This window comes from Lagenorhynchus albirostris, chromosome 14 (genome assembly GCF_949774975.1).
Source record: "Lagenorhynchus albirostris chromosome 14, mLagAlb1.1, whole genome shotgun sequence".
NCBI lineage: Eukaryota > Metazoa > Chordata > Mammalia > Artiodactyla > Delphinidae > Lagenorhynchus > Lagenorhynchus albirostris.
Window position 1 is genome coordinate 2,428,148 of NC_083108.1, and position 27,170 is coordinate 2,455,317.

The 27,170-nt window shown below is 53.1% G+C and overlaps 1 protein-coding gene across 4 annotated transcripts in view; it reads left to right on the top strand.

Annotated features, from left to right (window-relative positions):
• The window catches only part of MBP (myelin basic protein), a 114,514-nt gene that overhangs the window by 58,660 nt on the left and 28,684 nt on the right, over positions 1-27,170 (top strand). For 2 of the 4 annotated variants that reach the window (XM_060170494.1, XM_060170495.1), the window contains exons 4-5: positions 19,436-19,857; positions 26,384-26,461. In XM_060170494.1, the coding sequence (XP_060026477.1) occupies positions 19,436-19,857; positions 26,384-26,461 (500 nt within the window). The remainder of the gene's footprint in view (positions 1-19,435; positions 19,858-26,383; positions 26,462-27,170) is intronic. The other 2 variants (XM_060170496.1, XM_060170497.1) reach the window with 1 other exon arrangement.

Below are 27,170 nucleotides of genomic sequence, written 5' to 3' on the forward strand. Positions count from 1 at the left end.
CAGGTGGCTGCCTGGTGTCTCCTGGGACGGCTGAGCATGTCCCCTGGGGACCCGCAACGCCAAGACCGGGATGAGCGCTGTGGTCTGGGAGGGGGTGAGGCTCCCAGCGCACGGCGAGCTGGGAGGGCATCAGTCGGCGCCGGCGATCAGAGTCGCAGAGGCCACAGCTGGCTGTCCAGGCGCGTCCCCCACTGGTCCTGGCCTTCAAACTAGAATGTGCTGCTGAGAGCCACTTGAGGCCAGCAGAGTCACGATAGGGCAACAGAACCATTTCCAGAACAAAAGGGGAACACAGGCCGTAGCATGGCACAGACCGCAGCTGTGACGGGCTTGGCCAGCAGAAGGCGCCGTGTCCCAGCCGGGACCCCGCCCGTGGACCCTTCCCCTCACCCACTGCCACAGGCGAGCCTGCTGGGTCTTGGGTCCCCAGCTTGAAAGCACCCATATTGGCTTCCATCAGGAAGAGTGACTGTTTCCGATTTCCACCTCAAGCCAGCCTGATTTGTAACGTGGCCCTGGGAGCTGGCGTGTGGCCGGGGCGCTGTCACCTCCGAGTCCCCGGCCAGTGGCCCCGGCAAACCCGAGGACAGTCCGCCTCGAGGGCGGAGCAGGTCGAAGGCACCTTTCCCAGCCGGACCCTCCTCCTTTGGCCGGTTCAGGAGGTGGCCGTGGCCTTGCTTGGACTTATTCCAGTGGGGGAGGGGGGCCTGCGTCCTTCAGGAAGCTTTGAAGGGTGAGCCTCCCCTTCCCTCATTCCCACCAAGGCCATTACTATGAACGCTGTCTAACTGAAGAAGGTCTTCCGAAAGGCACGCGAGGCATCTTGCCGCGCTCTGGTCCTACGGGCGCCGCAGGCCAAGCGCGAGCCGCTCCCTCACCTCCCCCAGCCCTTACCCGTCGAACCAGAACTGGCCCTGCCCCGTCCACACCCGCATGGCTGAGTCCTGCTGGCCACGTGCGGTCTGCCCCGGGGATGTTAGGTGTGACAGACCAGGAAGGCTCTCACTGGCCGTCACTGCTCACCTCTGTCTCCCAGGGTGAGGGGACCGTGGTGGCCGCCCCGCCCCTCGGCACCTGAGGGTTAAGGGGAAACCGGCCCTGGGTTCGGCCCAGGCTCCATGTCCTGTGTCACCCTCCCCGTACGAGCCCAGATCCAGGGGTGGAGGCGCGGCCCCACACCTGTTCCTGCAGGTGACCTAGCTGTACCTGAGCTGGGACGACGGTGGCAGGTGGGCTTGTACAATAGAGCCTGGACCTGACTCGGTCGGGCAGCTCTCATGGTGTCATTAGAGATCAGGTGTTCCTGTCGCTCCCCAGCAGGTGAACTCCAGGTAAATTGGTGCGGTTTAGGCACGTGAATATCGGAATGTTTTGTTAGCAGACCTTTTGCATCCAGGCCGTTTTTATTTCAAGGCTACAATGTAATCATTTTCCAAGTTATATAAAACTTAGGTAAGAAGGTACTCCTTCTGCCTTCATTCCTGTCTAACAGCCAGGACCCTACCCGGATAGTTGAATTTTATACACTATCTTAATTAACTTGAAAATTGCCTCTAGCTGAAATTCTGTATTTAAGTTGCTTCAAAAAATCGTGTCTTAATGTTTCCTTTCTCTCTCTGGAATCTTTGATAAGAACCAAAGACACTGTGGCCCAGGGTTGTAAGCGGAGGTCCCGTAACTGGAAGGCAACTCTGTACCAGCATCTGATTTGCCGCAGGTGGGGGGACAGGGGGACAGGAGCCTTGCCTCCAGGTGATGCATGACTCGTGATGCCGCACTTGCACAGCAGCTGCCCCAGTGCTTCACGGCCTCCAGGGTAGGCCTGTGTGAACGGTCTGTCTTTCTGGAAAGCAAGTGCAGTTCCAGCCACAGAGAAACGGAATCTGACTCACGTCCACATCCACTGACACGCATTCCCGTAAACACACTCCCTGTCTCACGCTCATGTTAACGAACACACTCGGTCAGGCACACTCTCACACACGCACAGGGGAAGGCAGGACCGGAGGGAGGGAGGGAGGGGCGGCCCCACGTCCGAGCCCCGGGGTGGGCGCGCCGCTCGGCTGCAGGCTCGCGGTGGGGACCACGTGCGGAAGGTCGGGACAGCCGCGCCCAGCGGGGTGGTGTTGGCAGGATCTTACTGGCAGTTTCCTCGTGGGCAGTTGTTCGCTTGTAACTGAAGATGAGAGGGCTGTGTGCCTTCAGGAGGACCCGGGGAGCCATCTCCCGAGGGTGGGCGTCAGGGAGTGGGGAGTGTAGCATCGCCTGGGGCCGCAGTTCCCGGTCCTGGCTCCTCTGGTCCCCGGGGGTCTGCCTCGTGCTTTCGGGGCTGCTGTCCGGTCCTCAGCGTTGTTCTCACTCACCTTCAGTGACATTGAATTAAAGAAGTGACCCCCTGAGATGATGAGGGGTGGGACGCCAGGCCGGGGGCAGCGGGAGAACAAAAAGGAAAGTTTCAAAACCAGTGCGGGGAGGGAGGGAGGCATGGGTGTGGCTCTGAGCCTCAGGGTCAGAGGTGGCCCCAGGCCCCTGGGCAGTGAAGGGTGTGACCCGACCCCAGGAGCACTTTGGGTTCCACACTTACTCTTTAAAGGATCAGGCACCTGGAATGCTCAGCTGCGCTCTGACTCACTCACAGAGACATCCCTTGAAATACGGTACGGAACTGGCGTAAGTTCCTCCTGCGTTGCAATTTCTAAGCCATTCAAACAGGAGCATTTACACTGGGAGGTGTATGTGCAGCCGGGTTCCAGGACCAAGACAGCTGCCTCTGAACAGAGACTAATAGCACAGCTCAGAGAGGGGGTAGTGTGCAAGCGGACGTGTAAAAATCGTTGTGCTTCAGAAAGCCAGTGTCTTCACAATGATAAAATATTATCTACAGTTTTCAAATCGCTTTTATTTTTGCCACCGCTTCTCTCTTCAGCGCGATGCTTGAGGCAGGAGAGGAGTCTCCTGTCCCAGGTCCATGTCAGTGAGTAACTCCCAAGTCTGGAAGTATCTCCCTGGGACAGTAGTGCCTTGGGGACGTGTAACTTCTGGAGGCCAAGAGAGGAGCTGGAAGATGGAGACACTGTTGCTCATCAAAGTCTGTCGCTCGCGTCGTTGCTGCTGTCAAATCCACTAAAGAACGTCAACAAGGACAAGCCCTGCCCTTAGCAAGAGGCCAGAACAGCACTCGTTTCCATGGCTACACAAGAGAGCGTCCTTTGGTCGCTAGTTACCCAGTGACAGTAACTCTAACACATCCCAGGCCCCGCTGAGCCACCTCACATGGTCTTTCCTCGAAACTTGCAGGAACGTCAAGAGACAGAAAAGAAAACCAGCCTTTGCTTTGTTAGGGTTTGAGCAGACACCAGACTATTAAACCCTCCATCTCCGTAAGGCATGGCACAGGGACTGTCTTATTATTTTTGAAATAAGAATTACTCATTCCACAAATATTTACTGAGCCATTTCTATGTGCCAGGCGAGGTCTCAGTGCAGGGGTGCAGCAGTGAGCAAAACAGAAAAACCCTCTTGACCTGGGTTCGGATCCTGACTCTACTGCTTAGTAAATGTGTGGATTTTGTTTTGACCTCGCTGACCCTCGGTATTTACAGCTGTAAAATGGGGGTTGTGATGCCTGTGATGTAGCGATGGGGGGCCGGGGCGGGGGGGCGGGCGCAGGGGGTCCAGTAGAGACAAGTACCAGTAAAAGACCTCACACAAGAGTCCGTAAGGATGAAGCTCACTTTTCCTCCTTTCCATCTTCTTCCGGTTGGCGTGGAGCCTCTGTGTTTCACCCACACTTCCTTAACCAGGAATCAAAGTTTCTGAGGATTCTGTCCCTGTCTTTCCTTTACTGATGTGTCAGCCCCCGACTGTGGAGGCAGGACACACAAGGGACTCTTCCAGGTGAGCGATGGCTGTGAAACCAGAGAGCGTCGAGCGAAACTTACATCAGCTTCTTAGGCTCCCCAGGGGAGCTGACACGCGTGGAAGGGCCACTGGTCCACGTGCAGAGTCAAAGGGACTTAAAGAGAGAAGAGGCACCTGTGACCCTTAAATCTATAGTGCTGCACTTTGCGGCTGGCATATTTCGTACTGGCATTGCTTAACGGTCACGTGTTAGAAAATTAATTTTTAGACTTCCAGCTTTTCAGTTCATTGTTTTCATCAGCACTATAATTGCAGTGTTTGCATAGAATTTTTCTCTGAAGAGTGATACACCTAATTCCTTTATGGCATCATATATACATTATTCATTGAGATGTTCTGATATGTAATCATCAGAGATACATTAATTCTCTGGCATTTGGCATTAAGTATTAAACGTCTCTTTGTTTCTCCCAATTGCCTTAAAAATGTGATTGAATACATCCCCTTGCATCTTCTGCTTTCTTTTCTGTTTGGTTGAAAAGCTCTGTTGAAGCAACAAGTGAGTAAAATGAAGACTTCCTTAATTGCTTTTATTTTTAACACCTTTTTTGAGGTATAATTTACATACCGTCAAGCTCACCCGTTTTAAGTGTAGAGAGGAATGATTTTTAGTTTTTTCATGGAGTTGTGCGACCCTCACTGTAATCTAACGTTAGAACATTTTTTCACCTAAATAAGAAAACTTGTCCCCTTATTGGTCCTTCTCTGCCCTCCAGCCCACCCCCCCTCGGCCCCCAGCGACCACGAACCCACGCTCTGTCTGTGGATTTGCTGACTCCACACGTGACAGGTGGCCTTCGGTGGCTGGCTTCTTTCACCGAGCACCGCCTTTTCGAGGTCCATCCACGCTGTGTGGTGTGTGTGTGAGTGCTTCGTTCCTTCCTGCGGTGGTCCGTGTTTTGCTTGTCCACGCATCGACTGCTGGCCGTTCGCATTGCTTCCGCATCCTGGCCGCTGCGAGTGGTACCACCAGGAGCCCGGTGCTCCGGGCTTCGGGGGGCAGACGCCTGCCAGGCTGGCATTATTTTGTCTGTTGAGCTCCAGAGGGCAGGGCTGTTTGCCTAGACCTTCGGTTTTATGTCTGTCCTTTGCATTTGGGTGTTCAGTAAACCTCACCCCCCCAGAGCTGAAATCCATCCGAGTGCCTGATTCACTTAGTCCGTGACGCAGTCAGGCTTGCTGCTGGCCGAGGCACGGGAGACCCTCGGCATTTCGCTGCATCGGAGATTTCTTTTCCTGCCTTGCAGACCGTTGTGGTCTGGATTAGCAATCAAACCGGAGTCCACTGACCCACCTTGAAAGTTCATGTCCCCAAGCCCGTACTTACCTGCACTAAAGCAGCCCTCCCCCGACTCCCACCTTCCAGAAGCTGCCTCTCCCTAAACTGAAGGAAAGGTGGGAATTCTAAAGAGAGGCCCCGAGACTGGAAGGAACCACAGAACGAGACCGACGGTCATTGAAAGTCTCGGCTTCCCCCGGGGACCGTGTGGAGGGTCGGCCTGCCCCAGCCGCTCCGCCCGGCCTCCCGGTACACGGGGAGCGTGGCTTTTAGGGAGAGCTCAGAGGCAAGGGTTTGACAGGATGACCCTGCAGGCCCAGCACGTGTTCCTCTGACCCTCATCCTGAGCCTTTTCCTCAGGATGCAGGACGTTTGCAGAGCAGGACGCACTCAGAGTTGGGGACCAAGGGGGGCGGTGATCTGAAGTGCTCTAGCAGAACCGGCTGTTTTGCTTGTGCAGGGGTACGTTTCCATCTCTGCGAATGTTCCCAAGGAGCCATCATGCCAGCCTCACTAGCAGACGTCTCTGACGCTCCTAAGACTCGAAGGGACCCTGGGTTTCCACATTACCACTAAATAAAAGTGTGATATTTAACAGATACACACACACACTGTTATCTGTAGTTAACCTGCAGTGTGGTGTGTAGATCATTAAGTATTTTGTACATTCAGTTAATAGCTTACATCAGTGAAACACTCTCCCTCCTGTGCGTCCCTGACACAGACGTCAGATCTACTCACAGGCTGGCCACTGACCCAGGCTTCAACACTGCAGCTGAATTTTTCAAATGGTGCCTTCCTGCCCCGTGTGTTCTGAGAAATGCTCCCTCAGAACCAATGTGTGGTCGCTTTCATGTCTCACGGTCGTGCGGGAGGCGTGGTTCTCCTTCCTGTGTGTCGCCTACTTGCCATTATTCAAGCAGTCTCACTACTAAGTAGCACTTTTTCTAATAGAAGGAAAAGAGGTTAGATTCATAATAGTAATTTTTAACTTTGGAAATATCTTTGGTACAGGAGATGGAACGTTCTGAAAAGTGTGGGAATTTGTGATGACTTATCACCAGTGATCCCAGCCCTGGGGGGTAGCATTCTAACCTGCGGTGCTTTGCGGAACTGACCCTGTGACCCCGGACCGGAGGTCGGCGGTGATGCTGCAGGCGCTTCCTGTTAGGAAACCTGTCCTTTAAATGTCTCTGCTGGGCGGCTGTCCTCAAGCAGTGGTGCTAATTCGTAATCAGTGTCGCATTCCCCGTGGTCTGTGATATTTACGTGGAGATTAGGGAGCAGTGGTGCTAATTCGTAATCAGTGTCGCATTCCCCGTGGTCTGTGATATTTACGTGGAACTTAGGGAGGCCAGGGCAGTGCCCTCTGTCCATTTGCCGTTCTCAAAGGCTGCCTTGTTACTGTCTGTCATCCGCCTTCTCCAGCCAACGCAATGTTCCTTTTCTAATGGGAAAGAATAGCAGATTAACTCCAGACGCATGACCTGATTACTTAGAAAGCAAACCTCAGTCATAATATATCAAGATCATATTCATCCATTGATCCATCTGTCCGGAGGTATCTTGTCGCAAAGGGCAGCCTTTAACCACGGGAGTGCCTGCACACACACACGCATGCGCGCGCACACACGCACGCACACACACAGGCATGCGCGCGCACGCACGCACACACAAGGCATGCGCGCACACACGCACGCACGCACACACGCATGCGCGCGCACGCACACACGCATGCGCGCGCACACACGCACGCACACACACACGCATGCGCGCGCACACACGCACGCACACACACACGCATGCGCGCGCACACACGCACGCACACACACACGCATGCGCGGACGCACACACGCACACAAGATGACAACCAAAAAGCCCTACAGCCATCCTAACCATGTTGTTAAGGAAACAGACATTTCCATTTCCTAGAAGTAAATCTATTGAAAAAGAAAAAAATCACAATTGTTTTTAACAAATGTTTTTCTTCTGCTTTTTAACTTGATTTTAGCCTTACGGATCTGGTTTTGTCTATTCACACGGCACATAATCCCTGGGTGCCCTAAGGTGTAAATGAACAAGGAGCCCCTCGGTGGGGACAGACTGGGGACAGTCAGCTGCAGACCGGGTGGGAAGGTGAGCACAGCCCGGCGGTGCGGAGGCCACCGGCCAGGGAGAGTCCTGAGCAGGGCCCGGCCTCTGTGGAGGCTCCAGGGGGCCTGAGCCGCCCCTAGAATGTCAGACCAGCGCGGCCATTACTGCGTGTCCCCGCGGAGCTGCCTGGGGCCAGCAGGCCGTGTGGGGTCCCTGGGCCTGAGGGCTGGGCGGCAGGGCGGCAGGGCTGCAGGGCAGCAGCGGAGCTGACACTTGGAAAGCATCAAAGGGGAGTTTGCCCGCAGGCGAGTTTCGCCTTCGGCCCATCAGCAGTGGGCAGGCCCCGAGGGTCCTGAGCACGGCGGACGGTGCCCCTGTCCTCCAGGCTCTGAGCGGACAGCCCTCGGGATGCAGCACGTCCGAGACAGGGCTCGCAGGCCTGGAGGAGATGGGTTGGCAGGGGCGGCCCCGGCTCCCACACTTGCCTCTGCAGACATTTTCCCGGGTCGTGGCCATGCCCCCGTGCTCTCAGGCCACACAGAACCCCCGTCCGGGACCTTCCCTCCCTCCCTGCCTCCTTCAGCTGCCCCCCTGCTGGTCTGCGTGGGCATCGGCCCAGCTCAGCGTCCACAGGGCCCAGAGGGAGGCACCTTGTCCCGAGGAGGTCACGGGCGGGTCATCAACGTTAAGACCCTGAAACCCTTCCGTCACCTCGACTTGAAACTGGGTGGAATAGCAAGTACAGTTGGTATCTAGAGATCAGCTCCGGCTGCCAGCGTCCAGGGAGGGGACTCACATCCTGAAGGAGGTGGGGTCTCCTTGGCCACAAGGGCAGAGGTGAAGAGCAGCAGAGTCAAAGATGCAGAAATACGGACGCACCTGATGCGAGCGGGCTGCCACGACGGTAGTAGGAGTTGGGGTCAGGGAAGGTCAGGTAGAGTGAGATCCGGATCCGGATCTGGGAGCCCTTGGAAGCTGGGCCGGCTGACCTGTGAGATTCCCGCCCCAAATGTCTGGGCCTCAGGTGGCACACGTGAACACGGGGTTTAGACACGTGGATAGATCCGCCTCCGCGGGACCGACATCCCTTCTCACTGTGCTCTCGGTGCTCTTGGAAAGCCCTGGGACGAACTAATACCCCTCACACCACGGCACTGAGCAGTAGCTCAGGGCATCACAGTGCAAGAGCGTTCGCAGGGATTAAAAGCTTTATCCCCAAGCAACCACTTTCTAAGGACATTTCATGCCCTGCATTTCGACATGTGTAGACCTTCAGGCCAGAAGGGACTTTGCAACCTGCTCCAGCCCTGCTGTGAGCGATGTTGGCCTTGAGTGATCACACGTGAGCAATGCAGCGATACCGCCTCAGTGCCCAGGACCTGCTCCAGCACCTGGCAGGTTACACCGTGCAGTTGCATCCTTCAGATTCCTCAAACCAGGGTCCCTCGGAAATAAACCAGGACCTGTAGCAAATGATGTCAAATTGTCTCTGGGATAAAAATGTAAAATGTGACAGTGAGACTCAGGAGATCAGATTTTCTTCAACTTTGGAGAACTCTGTAATACTCACACATCCATGTATGTGTGTACGGGTTTATTTTCATGATGTGGAAATGCTGACTTTCTACGTTTGATAGTTTCCTTATGAAACTATCTGATTATTCAAGGTTCATGCAACAAAACCTCAAAATAGATTATTAGAGGCACCCATTGTGTTTAAGTTAGAATTTTCATAAATCAGTCTTTTAAAGTGTCTACTTCTACTGCATGAGAAGATAAGGAATATTTTCCATTTCTTCAGTCGGATACCTTCTAAAATGTAAATGGTGTCTGATTATACGATCATGATCAACGGTCTCAAGACGATATCTAAAAAAGAAAATAAACCAAAAAACTCATGAAAATATTAGCATGCACTTGACTAAAGCAGTATATATCTGGGAACAGTTAAAACAGCAGATAAAGAGAGTTTACCTGAGAACATTTCTATAATTGGTGCTTGGAGTGTTTCCTTTATTTCCATTTATCTAATTGTTACGTTACCTTTTCTTAAGCTGAACAATCATGTTCTACTGCCTGAGGATTTTTTTTAAGTATTTCACTGAATATTGCTTCACTTACAGAGTCTTCAAGTTATTTTTATCCTTAAAAAAGAGCAGCAGCTGACACTAGCTGGCACTGCGTGGGCAGTCTCAGCGCTGGGAGGCCGCCTGTGAAAAGCAGACATTGTGTGAAGCGGCCCCCATCTCTGCTGCTAGACATTTGACACCATTGTTCCTGCGGCTTCCAGGGACAGACAGTGCTGCAGGACAGATCTGCAACTGTGCCCAAGAAAAGATCTAAAAATAACGTTCTCAGTTACTAAGACGATAGCAAATGTATCGATGAGTTTTTGCATTGTGAGCCGTGGACTGTACCGTCCCCTCAGCTCCTAGAGGCCAGTCTCCAGACCCTGCGCATGGTCCTTCCGTTTCTAAAAACAGCAGCACGCTCCCATCTTTCTCAAACCTGGATGACAGTCTCCCTGACCACCAGCTGGAGAAAACCGTGCCTTCCAGAGGCTCCTGTGGTTGGTGAAACAGTCCCAGAGAGTCTCCCTTTTGCCATAAAACATAACACGATCACAAGTGATACCTCATCATATTCACAGGTTCCACACACTGAGAGAAGAGGGAACAAGGGGTGAGGATTATTGGGACCCATTCTTACAGTTCTGCCTACACAGGCATGAAGTGAATATTGGACGGATGGATGGGTGGGTGGATGGATGGATGGGTAGGTGTATGGGTGGGTGGACGGAAAATGTATGGGTTCTTACACAAGGTATTCCCAAACTAGTTTTATAAACATCATAATAATAGCAACAGTAACAAAAGCCCCCACTGAGTGTTCAGTGTGCCCCGGTGCTAAGAACACTATTACGTGCACCTCAAGTGCTTGTCACAACAGTGACCTGGGGGAGCTCCACGTGTTCGTTCAGCCTTGCCCATGAGGCACCCAAGGCGCTGAGAGATTGGACCATGTGGTCAAGGTCACATAGCAGGTGGCAGAACCGAATCAAAGTCTGCTGGGCATGGCTGCGGCAGACTCTGGTCCTGTAGCCCAGGTTCAGCTTAGCGCTACCAGCACTGGTTGAGCGCCACTGTGTAAAACTGGCCTAGGGGTAGGAGTACCTGTTTCAGCTTATTTGCTCCCCACTGAAAAGCAAGTGGTAGTGGTGCCTGTGATGCCACCTTCTCGGGGGGATCCTGCAGCCGCTGCGAGTCTGTGCAGAGTCACTGGGAGAATGCCCAGAGGCTGCACAGGGAACAGAACCGTGTGAATACCGGGCTCTTTGGAATCTCATCACCTTGACACCAGCTGGGTACCGTCGTGCAGTGGAGAAGGTGCCCTCCTCCGGCTCCGGGGGGGAGGGGTGCCCGGCTCCGGCTCCGGCTCCGGCTCCGGCTCCGCGCGGGGCTGCCTCGCCCGTGACCCCGCCCCTGCTGTGGGAGGGTTTGAGGGGCCAGCTATTTAGAGCAAATAAAAACTATATGTTCTGGGTCCACAAAGGAGGCATTCATGTGAGATGCGTGGGTTGGCGAGATTCGTTTGTGGCAAAGTTTTAAAGAAATGTCTGCAGGCAGCTGCGGGCGGCCGCATACCTCTCATAGATGCAGAATTTCTGCCGGAGCAGATCCACGGGCCACAACCATGGGCCTTTTTGTTCCTTCGCCCTCCCTGGTGACCCTGAGTGCAGCGTGCCAGGAACGGAAGTATTCCACACACAAGGAGGGTCCTCTTGCCCCGGCCCACACTGGCAAATTCCAGGGCTCCACGGGCCCAGGGGCGTGGCCAGCTCCCCTGCAGAGAGGGGCCCGGCCCTGCTCAGAGGGTCGCAGGCCAAGGGCCGCGGGTGATTGTAAGGGGCGGCTCCCTCCTGCCCTTCCCCCCACCCCACCCCCCGGACCGCACGCCGGTCCCTGTCGCGTTAACGTGAGGTTCTGCCCAAGGCCCTGAGCTCACAGCCTGGTTGTGGCCGTCGGTTTAAGGAGCCCCTTGAAGGACAGGCGCTGCAGGGCCTGCGGGCTGCTCCCCGTGGCCGATGCCTGGCCCTTACGGGCAGGCTGCTTCGGGAGGAAGGACGCTGGGTGCGCGTTCAGGCCGAGCCCAGCAGCCCCCATGCCTGGCGGCCGGTGCGGTACCTCCACCCGCAGGATGGAGAGGGGCTGACGGTCCACAGACGGGACAGGCACGGTGCTTTCTTATGTGGGTGGTCACGTGAGATGGCCCCAGATGTTCTTCTGTCAGGTAACACGTATCAGCAGGCCCAGAGGAAAGTTACGTGGAAACTCGACCAACTTCATACCACCAACCAAAAATGAGAATCCCGGCCAGGACTCAGGCCTACCAGATGAAACGATGTCCACCTCCTTTTTCTGTAGCTTCCCTGATAAAGAATCTCTGCTTGGCGGGCAGTGGGGGCGGGGGTGGGTGGGGCTGGAGCCTGTTTCTGCAGAAGGAGGCCAAGGTTCTGCGTGGTCACTGATGGGCCGGGAGGGGACGGGCAGGGCAGGAGGCTCTGCGGCGGTACTGCGTGTCCGCAAAGCTGCCTCGGGCAAGAATCCTGCAGCAGCAGATCCAAACCATCTCCCCGCCACAGGAGCCAGCTGAGAAGCGAAATTTCCAAAGGCCACTGGAGGACAGTTGTGTTGTCTATTTCAGTTTCGAGTTCTGAGCTCCTGCCTCCTTGTTCCTGAGCTGTAGGAAACCCAATCACCTTCTCGTGGTTTTCTGGAAATAAGACCTCTTCTGCAATGGGCTGAAGTATTGGATAACTTTTCTTTCGTTCTTACAACCATCTCTGTATCCCTTAAGTTCTTCTTGACTCTCAAGAAGGCCGTGTGACCTCAGATTTCCTCTTCCCTTCTGATTCAGGTCACCCGCCCTGAAGGGCTTGACCTTGGGGTCACACATTTGCCAGGTCAACTGGTCCCAGTGAGAGAGGGCCTGAAATAGTGTCAGTCGTGCTAATCTACATTTTACAATGGTGTCGATGGTCTCAATGATCTTTAAGATGACATCTGATGGGAAAAATACGGAAGAACAATATAAGTTATAAAGCATGAGTTTAAAAACAGCAAATCGAAGATCAAAACACTAAAGATTTCCTCCATTTTGTGGATTCCACAGTGAGAGTTCCTTCCATCTGTTCCTTAGAAACGAAGGATTCCTATGAACAGTTATGAAAGTAGCACCTTTGGTGCTTTCGGGCTTATGGATTTCTTTTTGGATAATACTTCCTAAAGCGACTATAAGCTGGGAAACCAGGTTGCGAATCACTTTAGGGAAAAACTGTGCAGTGCGCCAGGGCAGCGGGGCTCACAGCCGCTCTAACTTCTGCCCCAGCGCATCTAGCGGAAAGTGCGCAAGTGCCCCAGAGCCCCGTCCCCACTGTGGCTCAGTGCCCTCCCCACCCAGGAGGGTGACCACCCCATTGCATGCAAGGTCGCTGGGGTGCTCAGGCTCTGGGTAATTTCTGCCTCGGGTATCACACGACGTTACAGCAGGGAAAGGATTGGGACGGCGGGGTCCCGGTGACCTCCTGAGCACTGCCTGAGCTCCTAGGAGCCCTGGTGCCGGCAGCTCGGACGTGAACTGTACGAACCCCAGCAATTCCTTAGACAATCGTCTCTGCTTCAGGCCCTATAAAAGGTAACCAGGAAGCAACTTGCGGTGGGCTTCTACGGGCCATCTATAGGAGACTGTAGCCGGGTACACTGTCTTTGTCAGACCCACCAGGAAGAAGTGGCAGAGACAGTAAACTGGAAGTCCATGGTTTTGAGCCAGGAAAAATCCCTGTGATGGGGGACAGACCTAGCAAATCAGTTCAATTGTGACTTTAGTTTCTGGGTGATTTTTTTTCTTTCTGTAATTTAAAATAGTCAACTAAAATTATCGTCTGGGCTACAAACCTAATTAGATAGGCCACCAAAAACAATTGTTTTTAAAACCAAGCAAAAAAAATGTAGGTACAGCCAGTGAGTCTGATCCCTCAAAATGAAGAAACAGATTTTATTTTTTATCAAAATATCTGAGTGGATGTCATGCGGGGGAAAAGTGTATATGTATAATATATACTGAAAGCACCTCTGTGGGAGCTTGTTAGAGGTCGGTGGCAAAGCGAGAAGCTCTGAGGGGTTCAGTAGAGGCAGCATGGTGTTCGGGTTTTGGGACGTCTGCACGGGTCGGGGGGAGTCTGTTGGAACCCTGGCGCGTCCCAGCCCTGCCCCTCCCAGGAGGCCACCAGCAGCGCTGGACCCAGAGCCTCCACTCGAGGTGGGCCTGTGAGGCGTCTGTGGACAGATGCAGCCTCTTGGGTCAAAAAGTGACCTGAAGACATGGCCCGGCCCTTTATTCTGAGATGATGCCTTTCCTGTTCTTTTGATACCCAAATTCCCTTTCTTTCTTTAGTGAAATGTAGGCTAGTACGCGGTAGTTACTTGTTTTCTCTTTATAGCTTAGCTGTAAATAAAATAAAAGCTTCTCGAAGCTCTGGATATGCCAGTGTGAGGACCTCACCCCCAATTTTTACTATTTTACTGGTCTGTGAAGTCTGGGAACCTCCTGTTGAGATGGGAATGATGCCTGTAAACAAAACAAGCCAACAGTGATGCTTTGCAGAGGGCTAAGCCTCTACCACACATTTTAAAAGTCTGTTATTGGCAAAACCTCTAATTGGGTGAGTGATGGTCATTTTTACCGTTTCCAGTCTCATTAAAGATCTGATCAGCCGTGAAGATGAAATTTTATTGAACTTCCCTGACGATTCCTTATGGAAGGATGATCCCTTACGATCGATCCCTCTCTAATCATAGGAAGAAATGTTAAATTAATTGTAGTGAAAAGAAGAAACTTCTATCTTATTGATAGAAGGTTTTCATTTTGTCGTTAACTTTAACAGACTGACACACTCACGGAGGGGATTTCTGTATTATGTGTCGTTCTGGTTTGATGAGCGATACAGCCCTGCCTGAGAAACTGAATACATCCTTTCTATTCCTGTTGACCTGAGAGCCTGTGGCATTTGGAGAAACGGGCAAACTCAGAAGGTGAAGCCGCAGCCCATGCTCACGCTGACCCCTCCTGATAGACTCAGGATGTTCCCATGGTGGTGGGAACAGAGCTGCCCGTCCGGGTCAGCGCAAAGCTGGGAAAAGCCCTGAGTTCCAGCGGGACAAGTGCTGTCCCCGCAGGCGCGGCTTCCCGACGAGAGCACTCAGGGCCACAGGACACCGGACACCGAGGGTGGCAGACACCCGACACCACCACGCGCTCCAGGTCATCAGCATCTTTGACAGTGAACTTCCCTGATAATTACGTGCTCTGAGTTCGGGTGAACAGGAGGTGTCACTGACCGCGTACACTGCTCGGTTAAAGGGCAAACCTAGTTACTGGGAGAATGAATAACTCACTGCCCACTCCACCCCGGCCCGTTAAAAAAAAAAAATGCAGAATGGGGGGCCATCCTATGGTTTCTGACTTTCTGGGTCTGGGGTGCGCCTCGGCATCTGTGTGTGTCCTCACGTCTGTACGCACACACGCGTGCACGCATACATGTGGTTTTGATGAAAGTTGGTGATGGAATATGATTTCCATGGCTGTGATGGAAAAAAGCATAAGACACACAGTCTAGGTAAAAACAGTCGTATTTAAATATAGAACAAGATTCACTTCATCATCACAATTTGAGATGATCTTATATGAATATGTGATGTGTGTCGTTTTCTGGTTATAGCAAAAATGATATGGAATCATAGAAAATAATGATTTTCAGCCTTCCTCAACTCAGCTTTTTTGGGTGCTAACAGTCATTAACATATTCTGCCAAGGGCAGCTGATGTAGTAAATTGTGGGCAGATGTATGCGTGCAGGTCAGGGTGGGGGGGAACGGAGCCCCGCAGAGTGCGGGGGGCTTCCAGGGCCCTGTGTCTTGCAGGAAGGGCCCAGGCTGGGCTCGTAGCTCAGGATGGCAGCGCTCTAGGATGTCCCTCCATCTCTCCCGGTCAGTCCCTCTGTTAAACAGAAACGTTTTAGCCATCGGTCGTCTGCAGTTACATGTGACCCTGCGAGGCAAAACCTAGTGCCAGTTCAAGCCAGCAGGGGCTGGGCCAGGCTTGCGGGGCGCCCAGCTGCGGATGGTCTGCGGTCGGCAGAACGTAGACGGCGGCTGGGGACCCAGAATGAACATCACCGCCTCCGTCGAGTCCCGCTTCACTTTTCTCTGCCTCCGTTTCCTCACATGAGTAAAAGGGCTGGTAAAACGACCTGCCTCGCGGGCTTGGTGGTAGTGCCCAGAGCATCAGCGAGCGCTCAGCTTTCCCTGTGGGCTGTGACTGGACACTGCATTTACCGGAGGGGTGGCCCTGGGGCGCACCCAGCACGCCTGATCCCTGCGTGTGCTGCTGAAACGGGCTCGAGGTGCCGGAGGCCAGCACGTGGCTGCCCCTCCCCGTTCAGGACCGCAGATACCAAAGGCGGCTCGGGGCCCTTGCTGCGGAGCACGGGGGTCAAGCTCAGCCTCCAGGGCCCTTCTCGGTGACGCCCTGCAAGCCCTGTCTCTGGGCAGGTGGGACGCTGAGGACCCACAGGCCCAAGTGATGCTGCCGAGACCTTGGGCTGGAGCCTCCCTCGGGTGGTGACACCTGTGAGTTGCTCTAAAGAGTAAACACCACCCCAAGGTCGCCATCCTGCTCTGTGGGGGGTCTCTGAAGGCCCCAGAAGCCACCCTCCAGCCGGTGACGTCCTCTGCTCCTCAGAGACGGTCCAGGGAGCAATTCGTGATTTAATATCTCCACCCCCAGAAGTCCAGTGCACTTCCCTAAGTGTCCTGAGGTCATTTTAGCCATTAGATGGAGGTGGGGTTTTTTAAGACATTTGTGCAACTCCCTGTAGAATTTGTACAATAATAGAGGATTATAAGTGCGTGTTTGGGCAGTAGAGCCAGACCTGTGCCTCTCACATTGTGCAGTAGAGGCTTTGCTCCAGACAGAGTCTAAAGGAGAACTCTGCCCTGGGCTTTAACTCGATTAAAGCTGTTATTAATTGACAAATTGAAACTGCCCTTGTCCTAACCCAAAATGCTGCAGATCCACAGATTTTAGCTTCTCCCTGTGCTCCTTGCGTCCTGGGAGAAGCTACTTTCAGGACACAAACACCCTTCTCTGTGCCTCACAAACACCCATATTCAGAGACACAAAAGCCAACTGTTGTAAAAATATTAGCATTCAGAGGCGCTTGTGTTTCGTTAATGCATTTAATCATGTACAATATAGCGACTGTTTCCCCTTTACATTTGCATTAATTTATGTCAGCCACAGAATCTAAAGCACAGCTTGAAAATCAGGCTCTTTCTGTTGCAACCTATAAATCAGGATTGCATCCCTGCAAAAATCTACAGCTTCGCGCCGGCCACAGCATTCTTCATGGTGCTTTTTCACGTTGCTGCGATACAGTGAGGGATTGGATATGTGATAAATATCGGTGTTCTCATGTGTTTCAAGTAACCAGTGGTCATAAAAGACGTGGCATATTTGTAAGGCCTGTAGCGTGGCCGGCGTTAGGCACACCTGAGAGCTGTGTGCACCCTCTTAGCAGCAGAAAAAAGACCCCGGGATCACAGGGTCTGGCTGTTTGCCTGGTACTTGGTCTCCGGCAAACGTTTATGATACCCGTTGGGAGCCAGTTACTCTGCTTTGGAAACAGAAGTCAATATACTGACTGCACGATGAGTGTCACCCACGGGACAGTCTCTTGACCCCTGTGACTTTGTTAAAGGAGTGTGGAATCCCTCGGGTTTTGTTATTTATATATTTGTGGAAGTAGGGGTTTAGATATAAAAACTCCCCCGCATACATGTAACAAAAGGAAAGACCCTGTTGCAATCATCCCCCAGACACGTGCCGTTCCTTCCTGGCACCCCAAGGACATGACCTTGGCCCTGCGCCCTACCTCTCCCTTGACCATAGCCCCTCCCACCTGTACTCACCCTGCAGGCCGAGCCTTCTCCTCCCCTGAAGTCTGGTCCCACCCACACCCCAGTCCTTGGCTGTCTCTGGGCACTTTCTGCGAAGAAAACCCTTTGCCTCAGCCCTTGAAGCCCTGCATAGTCTGGCTGGCCTGTCTTGAATCCTTCTCCTCTCACCTCTTCCCTCCACCATCCCCTCCCCTTTCCTCCATCATCCCCTCGCCCCCTCCCCCCACCATCCCCCTTCCCCATCTACCCCCCCTCCCGCTCAGCACCTTAAGCCTTGCACGCTCGGGCTCCAGGCCTTCCTGCTTCTCCCCAGGGAACAGGCCAAGCTCGTTCCCGAGGACCCTGTCCTGGGCGTCCTTCTCTGCAGAAGTCCGTCCCCCCACCCCCCGGCCACCCTGCCACCCCCAGCCCCGTCCTTGGCCCACACTCCCGTGTCATCCAGCGGTCCCCTCAGGGGGCCTTCCTGATGCCCCTTATCCTGCTGTTTCTTTTCACACCATTACTCAACATGAAACTACGCATTGTGTCTGTGTCCTGTGGCAGCCACACAAATGACCGCAAACTGGGCGGCTGAAAACAATAGGAATTTCTACCCTCTCGGTTCCCAGGTGTGGGCAGGGCAGTGCTCTCCCCGAAGACTCGGGGGGAGGGTCTGCCCCGGGTCACGTGCCTCCCCGTGTTCCCGGCAACCCTGTCTTGTACACACACCAGGCCACGGTCTGCTTCCATGCCACGTGGCCTCTGTGTGTGTGTGTCTGCGTCCAAATCCCCCTCTTCTCACAGGGACACTGGTCATTGGGTCGGGGCCCACTCTACTCTAGTGAGACCCCATCGTAACTAGATTACATCTGCAAAAGACCTACCCCTCAAATAAGTTCACATTCACAGGTACTGGGGACGAGGATGTAGACACACCATTTGGGGGGGACATTATTCAACCCATAACGTTCGTTTTCATCTGTGTTCATGCGACAAGGACCACATCTTGTTCGCCTAGTGCAGGGGACATGACACTTGCTAGGTGCTTGGTAAGGATGGGTGGCTGGGTGGGCGGATGGACGGGTGGACAAGTGGATGGACCGGTGGATAAGTGGATGGACGGGTGGATAAGTGGATGGAAGGATGGATGGACGGGTGGATACGTAGATGGACCGGTGGATAAGTGGATGGAAGGATGGATGGACGGGTGGATAAGTAGACAGACGGGTGGATAAGTGGATGGACGGGTGGTTAGTGGATGGATGGGTGGATAGTGGATGGATGGATGGATGGATGGGTGGGTGGTCGGATGCTGCTGGTAAATGCTAGTACATAGACTTCTGGGCAGTTTGATGGATGGATAGTGTGAGTAAAGCCACATTTGCCATAGGTAAGTAATAAACTTTGGAGAAGAACCTAACTACATGACATTCATTTATACCCACCCGTGGTAACTGAGAGCAAGATGGAGGTATTGTCATTCTCGAGAGAAATCCTGTGTATTTTTGTAAAAAGCTAAGGGAGGACGGTGCGCCACGTGAACTACCCCGTCTCCACTTAAACTTTCTGATTGCTGCTGCGTACAGAGGAGAAGCCAAACCAAAGTGTCCTGAACAAGCAGCTCTCTCATGCAAGAGGCCTCTCGTGGACTCCGGGTACTGAAGAGTTCTAAATGCCCCATTTCTTTAAGGCATGAATTGCAAAAGGTGTGGGCAGTTCCACTTTTAGCAAGAATGCTAAAAATACCTTTTGTCAAATAAGTGCTCCCAACACGCTTTGCTTAGGCACCGGTAGCCTTTTAGATGACAAACGTGCCGTCAAGGCACCTGCAACCCTGGAGCCCCCCAGGGCAGGCGTGGCAGCACCTAGGGGAGATTGTGTGCCTGGCCCTGTTTGCTCGGGAAGGCCCAGTGCCGGATCTGGAGCACCTGAGACAATTCCCAGGGCCTCTGAGACAGAGAGCCGCCGCCAGGATGCTCGGGCCGGATGGGCTCTGCCCAAGGCAGTCCGGGGCCGCGTGGAGCTCCTGGCGCCTGCGCACCCTGTGGATTTGATAGGAGACGGCCGGTTCCCCAGCCCGGGAAGAAAGCAGCATTGTCCGTGCCCCGCTTTGCACAGCCGTATTCATATCTCACTGTTGTTTGCAGATGTGGACCAGAACAATGGGACCCCCTTGCAGGACACAGCGGTGACAGACTCCAAGCGCACAGCGGGCCCGAAGAATGCCTGGCCAGATGCCAACCCAGCTGACCCCGGGGGCCGCCCCCATTTGATCCGCCTCTTTTCCCGAGATGCCCCAGGGAGGGAGGACAACACCTTCAAAGACCGGCCCTCAGAGTCAGACGAGCTCCAGACCATCCAAGAAGACAGCGCAGCTGCTCCCGAGGGCCTGGATGTGATGGCGGCTCAGAAGAGACCCTCCCAGAGATCCAAGTACCTGGCCTCGGCAAGCACCATGGACCACGCCAGGCACGGCTTCCTCCCCAGACACAGGGACACGGGCATCCTCGACTCCCTCGGCCGCTTCTTTGGCGCGGACAGGGGTGCACCCAAGCGGGGCTCAGGCAAGGTGAGCTCTGAGGAGTAGAGGCGCAGGCAGGTCGTGCCTCCCAGGTGGTGTAAGCGGAAAAGGAAGGGAATCTGCAGGTGAACTCAGCCGTTAGAGGGAGTACAGCCTCCGTGCTGTCTGGGGAAACTTACGGGTTTCCCCAGGAGATGCTTACGGGTTCCTGGGAGGGGCCTGGGTCACGGCTTTCGATTTTTCCACCCTCTCTCCCCTGCTCACCAGGGATGCGGTCAGGATGTGGTCCGGGAAAGGAGGACGTTCTGAATTCACATCTCCAGGGTGGTGTGGACGTGGGCACTGTGGTCTTTTGTGTCTTATGCTTGGGGGCTTTAGGGCTGACGTGGCTTCTGCTGCCCCCTGCTTCGGGGCTCCACATTGGGCTATTGCCAACGTTTTCCTGGACTCAGTGCCGCTAGCTTCGTGTTGCTTTGCAACAATGATGTGATTGAGGACTTTGGAACAAACTCGAAATTTAAATTCGCCTTGAGCAGACGTTCTCTTTTGTCTGAGTCGTTTAGGGAAATAAATGAGTGTGAGGGATTAAATGAGTGCGTCTGTGAATCAAAACTGTATTAGTTTGTTATTCCATTCATTTGAATGTAGAATTTGGGAAGTTTCATTATTTAAATGTTCTGTAGATAAAAATGTGTCACAGGAGAAAATTGCTCCTATTGTGGCCCGGTTTGTGAAAGTGGCTTCTGGACTAGATTGTGAAGAGATCATCTGTGGCTGATGCGTCATTGAAAAGCTAATCCCCAAGTGGCATTCCGACAGCAAACACATGGCATGCGCGGCACCTGGAGTTTAGAGTGTTGGATAGCTGGGTGATTTTGGAAGGAGTGAGGTTTTTCAAAAAAGCCCCTGGTTTATTGGGTGTGCTCACAAAACACCTAAGATGCAGCTTTGCTTCTGGCTGTGCCCTGTGCTTATTCTGAAAGGCCTTTGGGAAGTTGTAAGGGGCTTTGAGTCGAGTGTGGAGCAGAGGCCCTTTCATCGTGGTCCTATAACATCATCAACACTGGGGCACTGGGAGTTCAGGAGTTTCTCGAATTTGCTTTAGTCTCTAACTACAGTTCTTAAAATTAGTGACGATGATGAAATGGTTGGAGATAAACACAGATGTCAGCTGCGCCTTTTGTGTGGTGTTAAAGCAGCGCTGAGCTTTCGGGGACCTGCTGGGAGCTGAGATCTGTCACGTGACACGTGGCAGGACTTCCTGTGAATAACTCCATGTACCTTTTGTGCTTATAGAATTCATTTTCTGATTGGTTTCTTCAGTGTCCTGTAGTTGGGGGCAGTCTTCCCTCACCCCGAAATGTGGGTCCTCTAACCTATTTCTAATGCCGATTTCCATCCGAGATGCTTTATCAAGCACGGCTAGCAAACCACACCAGACCCTGACTGCCTAACCAAGTCTTGTTATTATGCAAAGCACCCCGTATGCATGCTGCGTCGACAGTTTTGAAACCTTAAACTCTTCTGCTTAACCCAAAGAACAGGAAAAATAGATTTAAACTGTGCAGAAGAGATGAAGCAGTTGGATATAGCATATATTGCAAAACAAGCTTCATTTCGGTGGTAATGGGTTAAAATAAAATCGTGAAAGCGTTTATGTCGACTGCTGTGACCTCATCTCAAAATGAATATATATTAGACATACCTGTTTTTCTTCCTTTATGTAAAAGTACAACCTTGACTGCATCAAGTCTGATATTCTTCAACATTTTCAAAGAAAAGATTCCAGCCTCAGAAGTAGGCATCCACTTCACAAACTAGTCTTGCTAGGTTATCAAGGATTCAGAGAAATCAAAACATTTTCACAGGATTTTTAAACATAAAAACAATGTTTAAATAATGGATTTAGAACTTTTGAAGTATCAATTCTGTTCACTACTGGATGTTGAGTAAAGAAGATTTTCGAATGAGCAGCCTTGCCCTTTGATGCCAAAGAAATCCCTTAGAGTTCGAATGCAAAATCATATCCGTAGTTGCTTATTGCAAACCCAGGCTAGGGATACATTCCTATCGAGTAGCTTTGCTGAAAGTGCGCAGTGGGCCTTACTGGCAGCCTTACTCAGCTCACCTGTCTTACTGTGGATTCTTTGTTCACTTTTAAACACTGGAGGTGTAAGCATCACACACCCTACACCCAGTGACACACCCGCAATGGCCTAGAAGCCTGCGGTATTTATTGGTGTGGGCTTATTTTTTGGTTTTGATCTTATTTTTGCTTTGCTCTGTTTATAAATCAGGAGAGCCCTCCTTGTATTAGGTGCTAGAAAGGTCCTTTGGATTGAAGCGTGTGAAACTGATGGGAGCCCTTGGTTCCCGGAACAGGGGCTGTTTGTCGCCTGCCCCCCTCCTCCGAGGGCACGTGGGGTGGCCCCTGGGTGAGCAGCGGCAGCGCCCCCTGCCCTGGGAATGCACCAGCACACCCACCCTCTGTGCGGCCGGGAGTTGACATTCGAGCAAAGCGCTCACAAATTCCTTGAGGCGGCATATACTTCCGAGAGAGCCGTACATGAAAAGTGCATTCACGAGACCACGCGCCTTTGTGGCAGGAAGAAAGGCAGGCGGAGTTGTTGCCTTTAAGAACCAGGTTTCCAAGTCCCTGGAACCTGGGGCCCTGTGAGGAATGGGCGGGTGGTCAGGACGGAGATGCCACTGCGTTTGGTCAGTTTTAGCGGGTGGAGGGGGTCCCCTAAGCTGCCCCACCTACCCACCCGTCGGACCCGCCGCTCCGGGGCCAGCGCTGTACCCTCAGGCTTAACAGCAACATCGTGACCCGTTAGCTTGGGCAATAGCCAGGGTGGCCGCAGTGATGTGACACCCGGACACCCCCAGTAGGGATGCAAGGGGACAGGCCTGTGTCGCCGTCCTCCGCATCAGTCTACTTTCCTACAGGTGTTTTACGGCAGGTTTCTGTACTGGTGGTTATACCTGTTCTCCTCTGTTGACTCCGGTCAGAGCTGCATTTACAACCTGCTGCTCTCAGCATCCTGTCGTCAGCATGCAGCATGACCTCCCTGCCTCTAACCTTGATTGTGTGGGATAAGAACGCTTGCTGTCATTCAGTGCCCTGGGGTCTAAGCAGTCTTGCAAGTTAATCACAATGTCCTGTTTCCTGCCTTTTTTCCCACTGCATTTCAATTTCACTGAACACATTTTAGTTCTACGGTAACAACTCCTCACCGTTAACGTGGCACCCTAATGTTAGCGATGCATTCTGTAACCCCCCGGGGAGGGTGACAGTTGGAGGTGACAGGAAGGACACGGCAGGCAGTGTCTGAGCAGGGTGTCCCGCCCGTGTGAGCCTAGCCCTGGAGTCGGGGCCGGCGGAGCTGCACTCGCTCATTTCAGCCGAGAGTGTCCACTCGCGATGCAGCGATGCACGAAACACGGATCTCAGCTAACGTGCGTCTACGTGGCCACGACCCAGCCGCTCAGTACATCCGTTTGCCAAGAGGCTTTCTAGAGAAAGATCCCTGTATGCTGGGTATATGTGTTTCTGCGCCCAAACACTTGTTGAGATTTCCTACAGGAATTCCTTCTGACGTGTCATTCCCCTGATCAGTTAGGGAGCCATTACTGATCGGCTCCCAGCGCTTTGCTGTGTCCTCCTGTGGCCTCACTCCTCCGCTGTCTTTAACCAGGCGAGAGGGAAATCGGAATGGTGCGCCCCTGTGTTGGCAGCCTTTGGCTGCGTCCTCTGAGTGAAACGTTTGTAGATTATGTTGATGTATTTAATGCTGATTGCCTTCTGTGATTGTATTCCGATTTGATTTTGTGATGACCTTTTTGCTTTTTATATATTTCTTCCTTTTTATGCATTTATTAAACATTTTAACAGACTAATTGCATGTGATTTTTTTAAGTTGTCTTTTTTGGTGACCCTCCCTTTACTAAGCACACGGTGTAACTGGTATTTTCATGACCTTCTGACACAACAGGTGAGTCTGGGGGCCCGAGCACACCCTTCTGCGGACTGTTCTCATTCTGCCTGAGGCTTTTACTGTTTCTCTCAAAGCACCGTCCTGTACACGTTGGGGGAAATGACTGTATTCTCCCCTGTGCCTGGGACATGGGACCCTCAATAGCATTTACTGAGTGATTGAGCACAGGAAAGACGGCCCCCGCCTGGGCTCCCTGGGAGGGTACATACCAGGGGGTAGAAGAAACAGCGGAGAATCTGAACGTAGAGGCAGGCTGGTTCTTTTAAGGATGACAGGTAGTTTGTGAAATTGAGGGTAAGTTCGGGGTTGCTGGTGAACTAGAAATAAGTGCAAAGACATGGGATTAATTTCGATCTGTCTCCCATTCGTCTGTGCCCGTACCCTGCCACCAGACCCTGTCCTAACTCATCTCCTGTTAAACTCACTTCCATGTTATGGTGTTGCTTTCCATCATCGCTGATGTTCCTTTTGGTAGAAGGCACAGGCAATTCCTACCGGTTGGTGGAGAGCTTAGCTTGACATCTGAGGGAATATCTCATCATTAGGGCAAGAAAACACTCCCTCGATCTCTCGTGGAAATCACTAAGTATGGATTTAGCATCCCAGAATTGGAGAAATCTCTTCTCACACTCTGGTTTGATAGGTTATCTTAAGAGTTTTTCCATTATGGACATCACCACACTCTTAAGCACTCGGGAAGCGTCCTGCTCCATGAGAAACAGTAGTAGGCGGACAGGGTGACACGCGGCTTCCAGAAGAGGCCTTCCTGCCTTTTCTCCTCCTGCCCTGTGGGTGCCCCACTCCTTCTGCTGGAGATGCTCTCCCTTTGATCCTGAGCACGTCTGGACGCAAGGTGGAGAACCTTCCTCTGCTCTCACACAGACAGACAGAGCTGTCTTCCGTCCTCCTGCCACCGCAGGAGAGGCAAGCCGTCAGGGAGGCATCCGTGGGCCAGTCTGTCGCCCAGGGGGCCACCCCATCTCAGAGCCGTGGGCCATCCCTGCCCCAGGCTGCGTGGCCAGTGCCCAGGAAGCCGGGGTGGCAGTAGAGGGGCCTTAACACCAGCCCCCAGAGCTGCCTGAAAATGTCGCAGAGAGATTGACCTCTTCATTAAGAAGGGATGTGGTCTTAAATAGAGGACTAGAAAATTCTTTGCCTTTGGACCAAGTGTAGGCATGGACCACAGGCCATTTTTGAGGGTTTTCACCCTCAGTGGGGACAGCCTGGCCTCATCAAGGCAGAGAATCCACAGGCTTATCCACTGAGGTGTGCTTCTAAGCAAGTACTCAGTGGTCTTATTTAAGTACCCAATACCGTGCATCAAAGTCGCCAGTACTTCTTGCTAGTATTGAAATAGCCTCTCCCAAGCGGAGACAATTGATTGTGAGGTGCACAGCTAAGTACACGCTCACCACGGATTTGCCTCTGGAAACCCTAGTGTGTTGACTTTACAGTAATATTTCTAGAATGCATAATATTTTCCTGTGTCATAACTACTGCTTATTTCCATGCATAACCGACTATTAACCTGGTTTTTAAAACTCCATTTCATCTGTAGCCAATGTAAGACATCCCTTGAAACCTATTACACTGATTTCACCTCTTGACCCCTATGAGGCTCTCTGTCTCTGTCTCTGTCTCTCTCTCTCCCTCTTTCTCTCTCGCCATTTTGCTATGGCAGGTCAAAAGAGAGGAACTTCTTGCAGGCCCCTTACGTTGGTCCTGTAATACTATTCTCTCCACCACATCCCTCAACGTTGGTTGATTCGGCAGAAACTGTCTCGTAGCCGATAGAACAGAGAAAGCACGCTCAGTTAGGAGCAAATACTCTTCAGGAAGATTTATAACACTAGAGTTCAGCCTCGTTCACAGCTCATGAAGCAACTTCAGGTCCCTATTAATATTACTATTAAGCTCCTAAATGCCACCGACAGCAAAGAAGAACGGCCGTGAGAAAGCCTAACTCCAAGTGGTCGGCTAGGATGCCTTCTGAGCGCTCTGTTGCTCTTGAAGTGGTTCCCTTCTACTGTGGAACAGACTGAGGGGACCCAACTGAGAGCCACAGGTAACCGCACAGAGCAGGAAAGACTTCTACTTGTAAATCCAGAGCAGAAGCTAACACACTTGCTCTAAAAGAAAAATAAAATAAAATAAAACCCCCCAGAGTGTAAAATCTATTCCATTACAGACTCAGAAAAGCCCTTTCAGCTCTTCACATGAAGCTGCCTTGGAAATCGTACATGTCTGGTGCCGGCAACATTTTTAAGGAAATTTGGTCACATAATGAGCTATAGGCCCCCAGAATAGACTCCTGGAAATAACTGTTCCCTAAACCTTTCTCCTTCCTCCTTTCTCTCTGTCGTCCCTCCTCCTGCCCCCGAGCCCTCAGGGGCTGTCCCCTGATATCTGCCCTCCCCGTGTCCCCTGAGCCCCGGCCACTGGCTGGTCCATCCTCCATCACCGTCACGTGCCTCATCCTCTAATCTTCACCGTCCGCTCGCCCGCCCTCCTCCCTGCCGCCAGGAGCTCACCCGCTGGAGGACATGGACTCAGTGGCCGCTCTGTCCCTCTGGCAGGTCCCGTGGCTCAAGCAGAGCGGGAACCCTCTGCCCCCTCATGCCCGCAGCCCGCCCGGGCTGTGCAACGTGCACCAGGTAAGACGGCTCCGCCCGGCGGCCGTGGCCATACCGCGGGGACGGCGCAGGCGCTGCCAGGGCCTCGCTCCCCGCCACGGGAGTCTTGGAAAGTCGCGTTTGTCAGACCGAGCAGGGCAGCTCCTGAGGGGAAGCGAGCAAAGGAAAATGTGCAAAGACGGAAGGGGGCGTCCTCGCGAGGGATGCGCGGGCTCGACTGGGGGTCCCGCCCAGACGGAGGTGGGACCAGGGTGAGGACAAGCTCCTGGAGCGAGCCTGGCCCCCAAGGTGGCCGGCAGCCATGGCCTTGACCCGCCTGTGGTCCCGTCTCCTCCGAAAACTGGCGCCTAGCGGACACGGAGCGCCCGCCGAGTACGAGGTGAGTGAGCTCTTCCAGGCGCCAGCCCAGCTGGGCTTCCCCGGGGGAGGACCTCCTTCCCGGCTGCCCCTCGGAGCTCGTAGGGACCGTAGGGACAGCCACGTGGACGGCGGGCTGGGGCGACCCCGGGGGAGGCGCGCGATCAGCCCGGGTCAGACTCAGCTCGCGGGGAGGGCACAGCCCCGCCCGGACCTCTGCTCTGGGACCCCAGCAGGCGCTGTGCCCGGGCATCGACCGGCCTTACCAACCTCGGGAAAGCGCAGGAGGTTGAAACCACGTGGCACGCGACAGGAAAGCTAGTTCTGACTGAGCCCCGAGGGTGAGGATGGGGCCCCAGGAGACCCGCTTGGG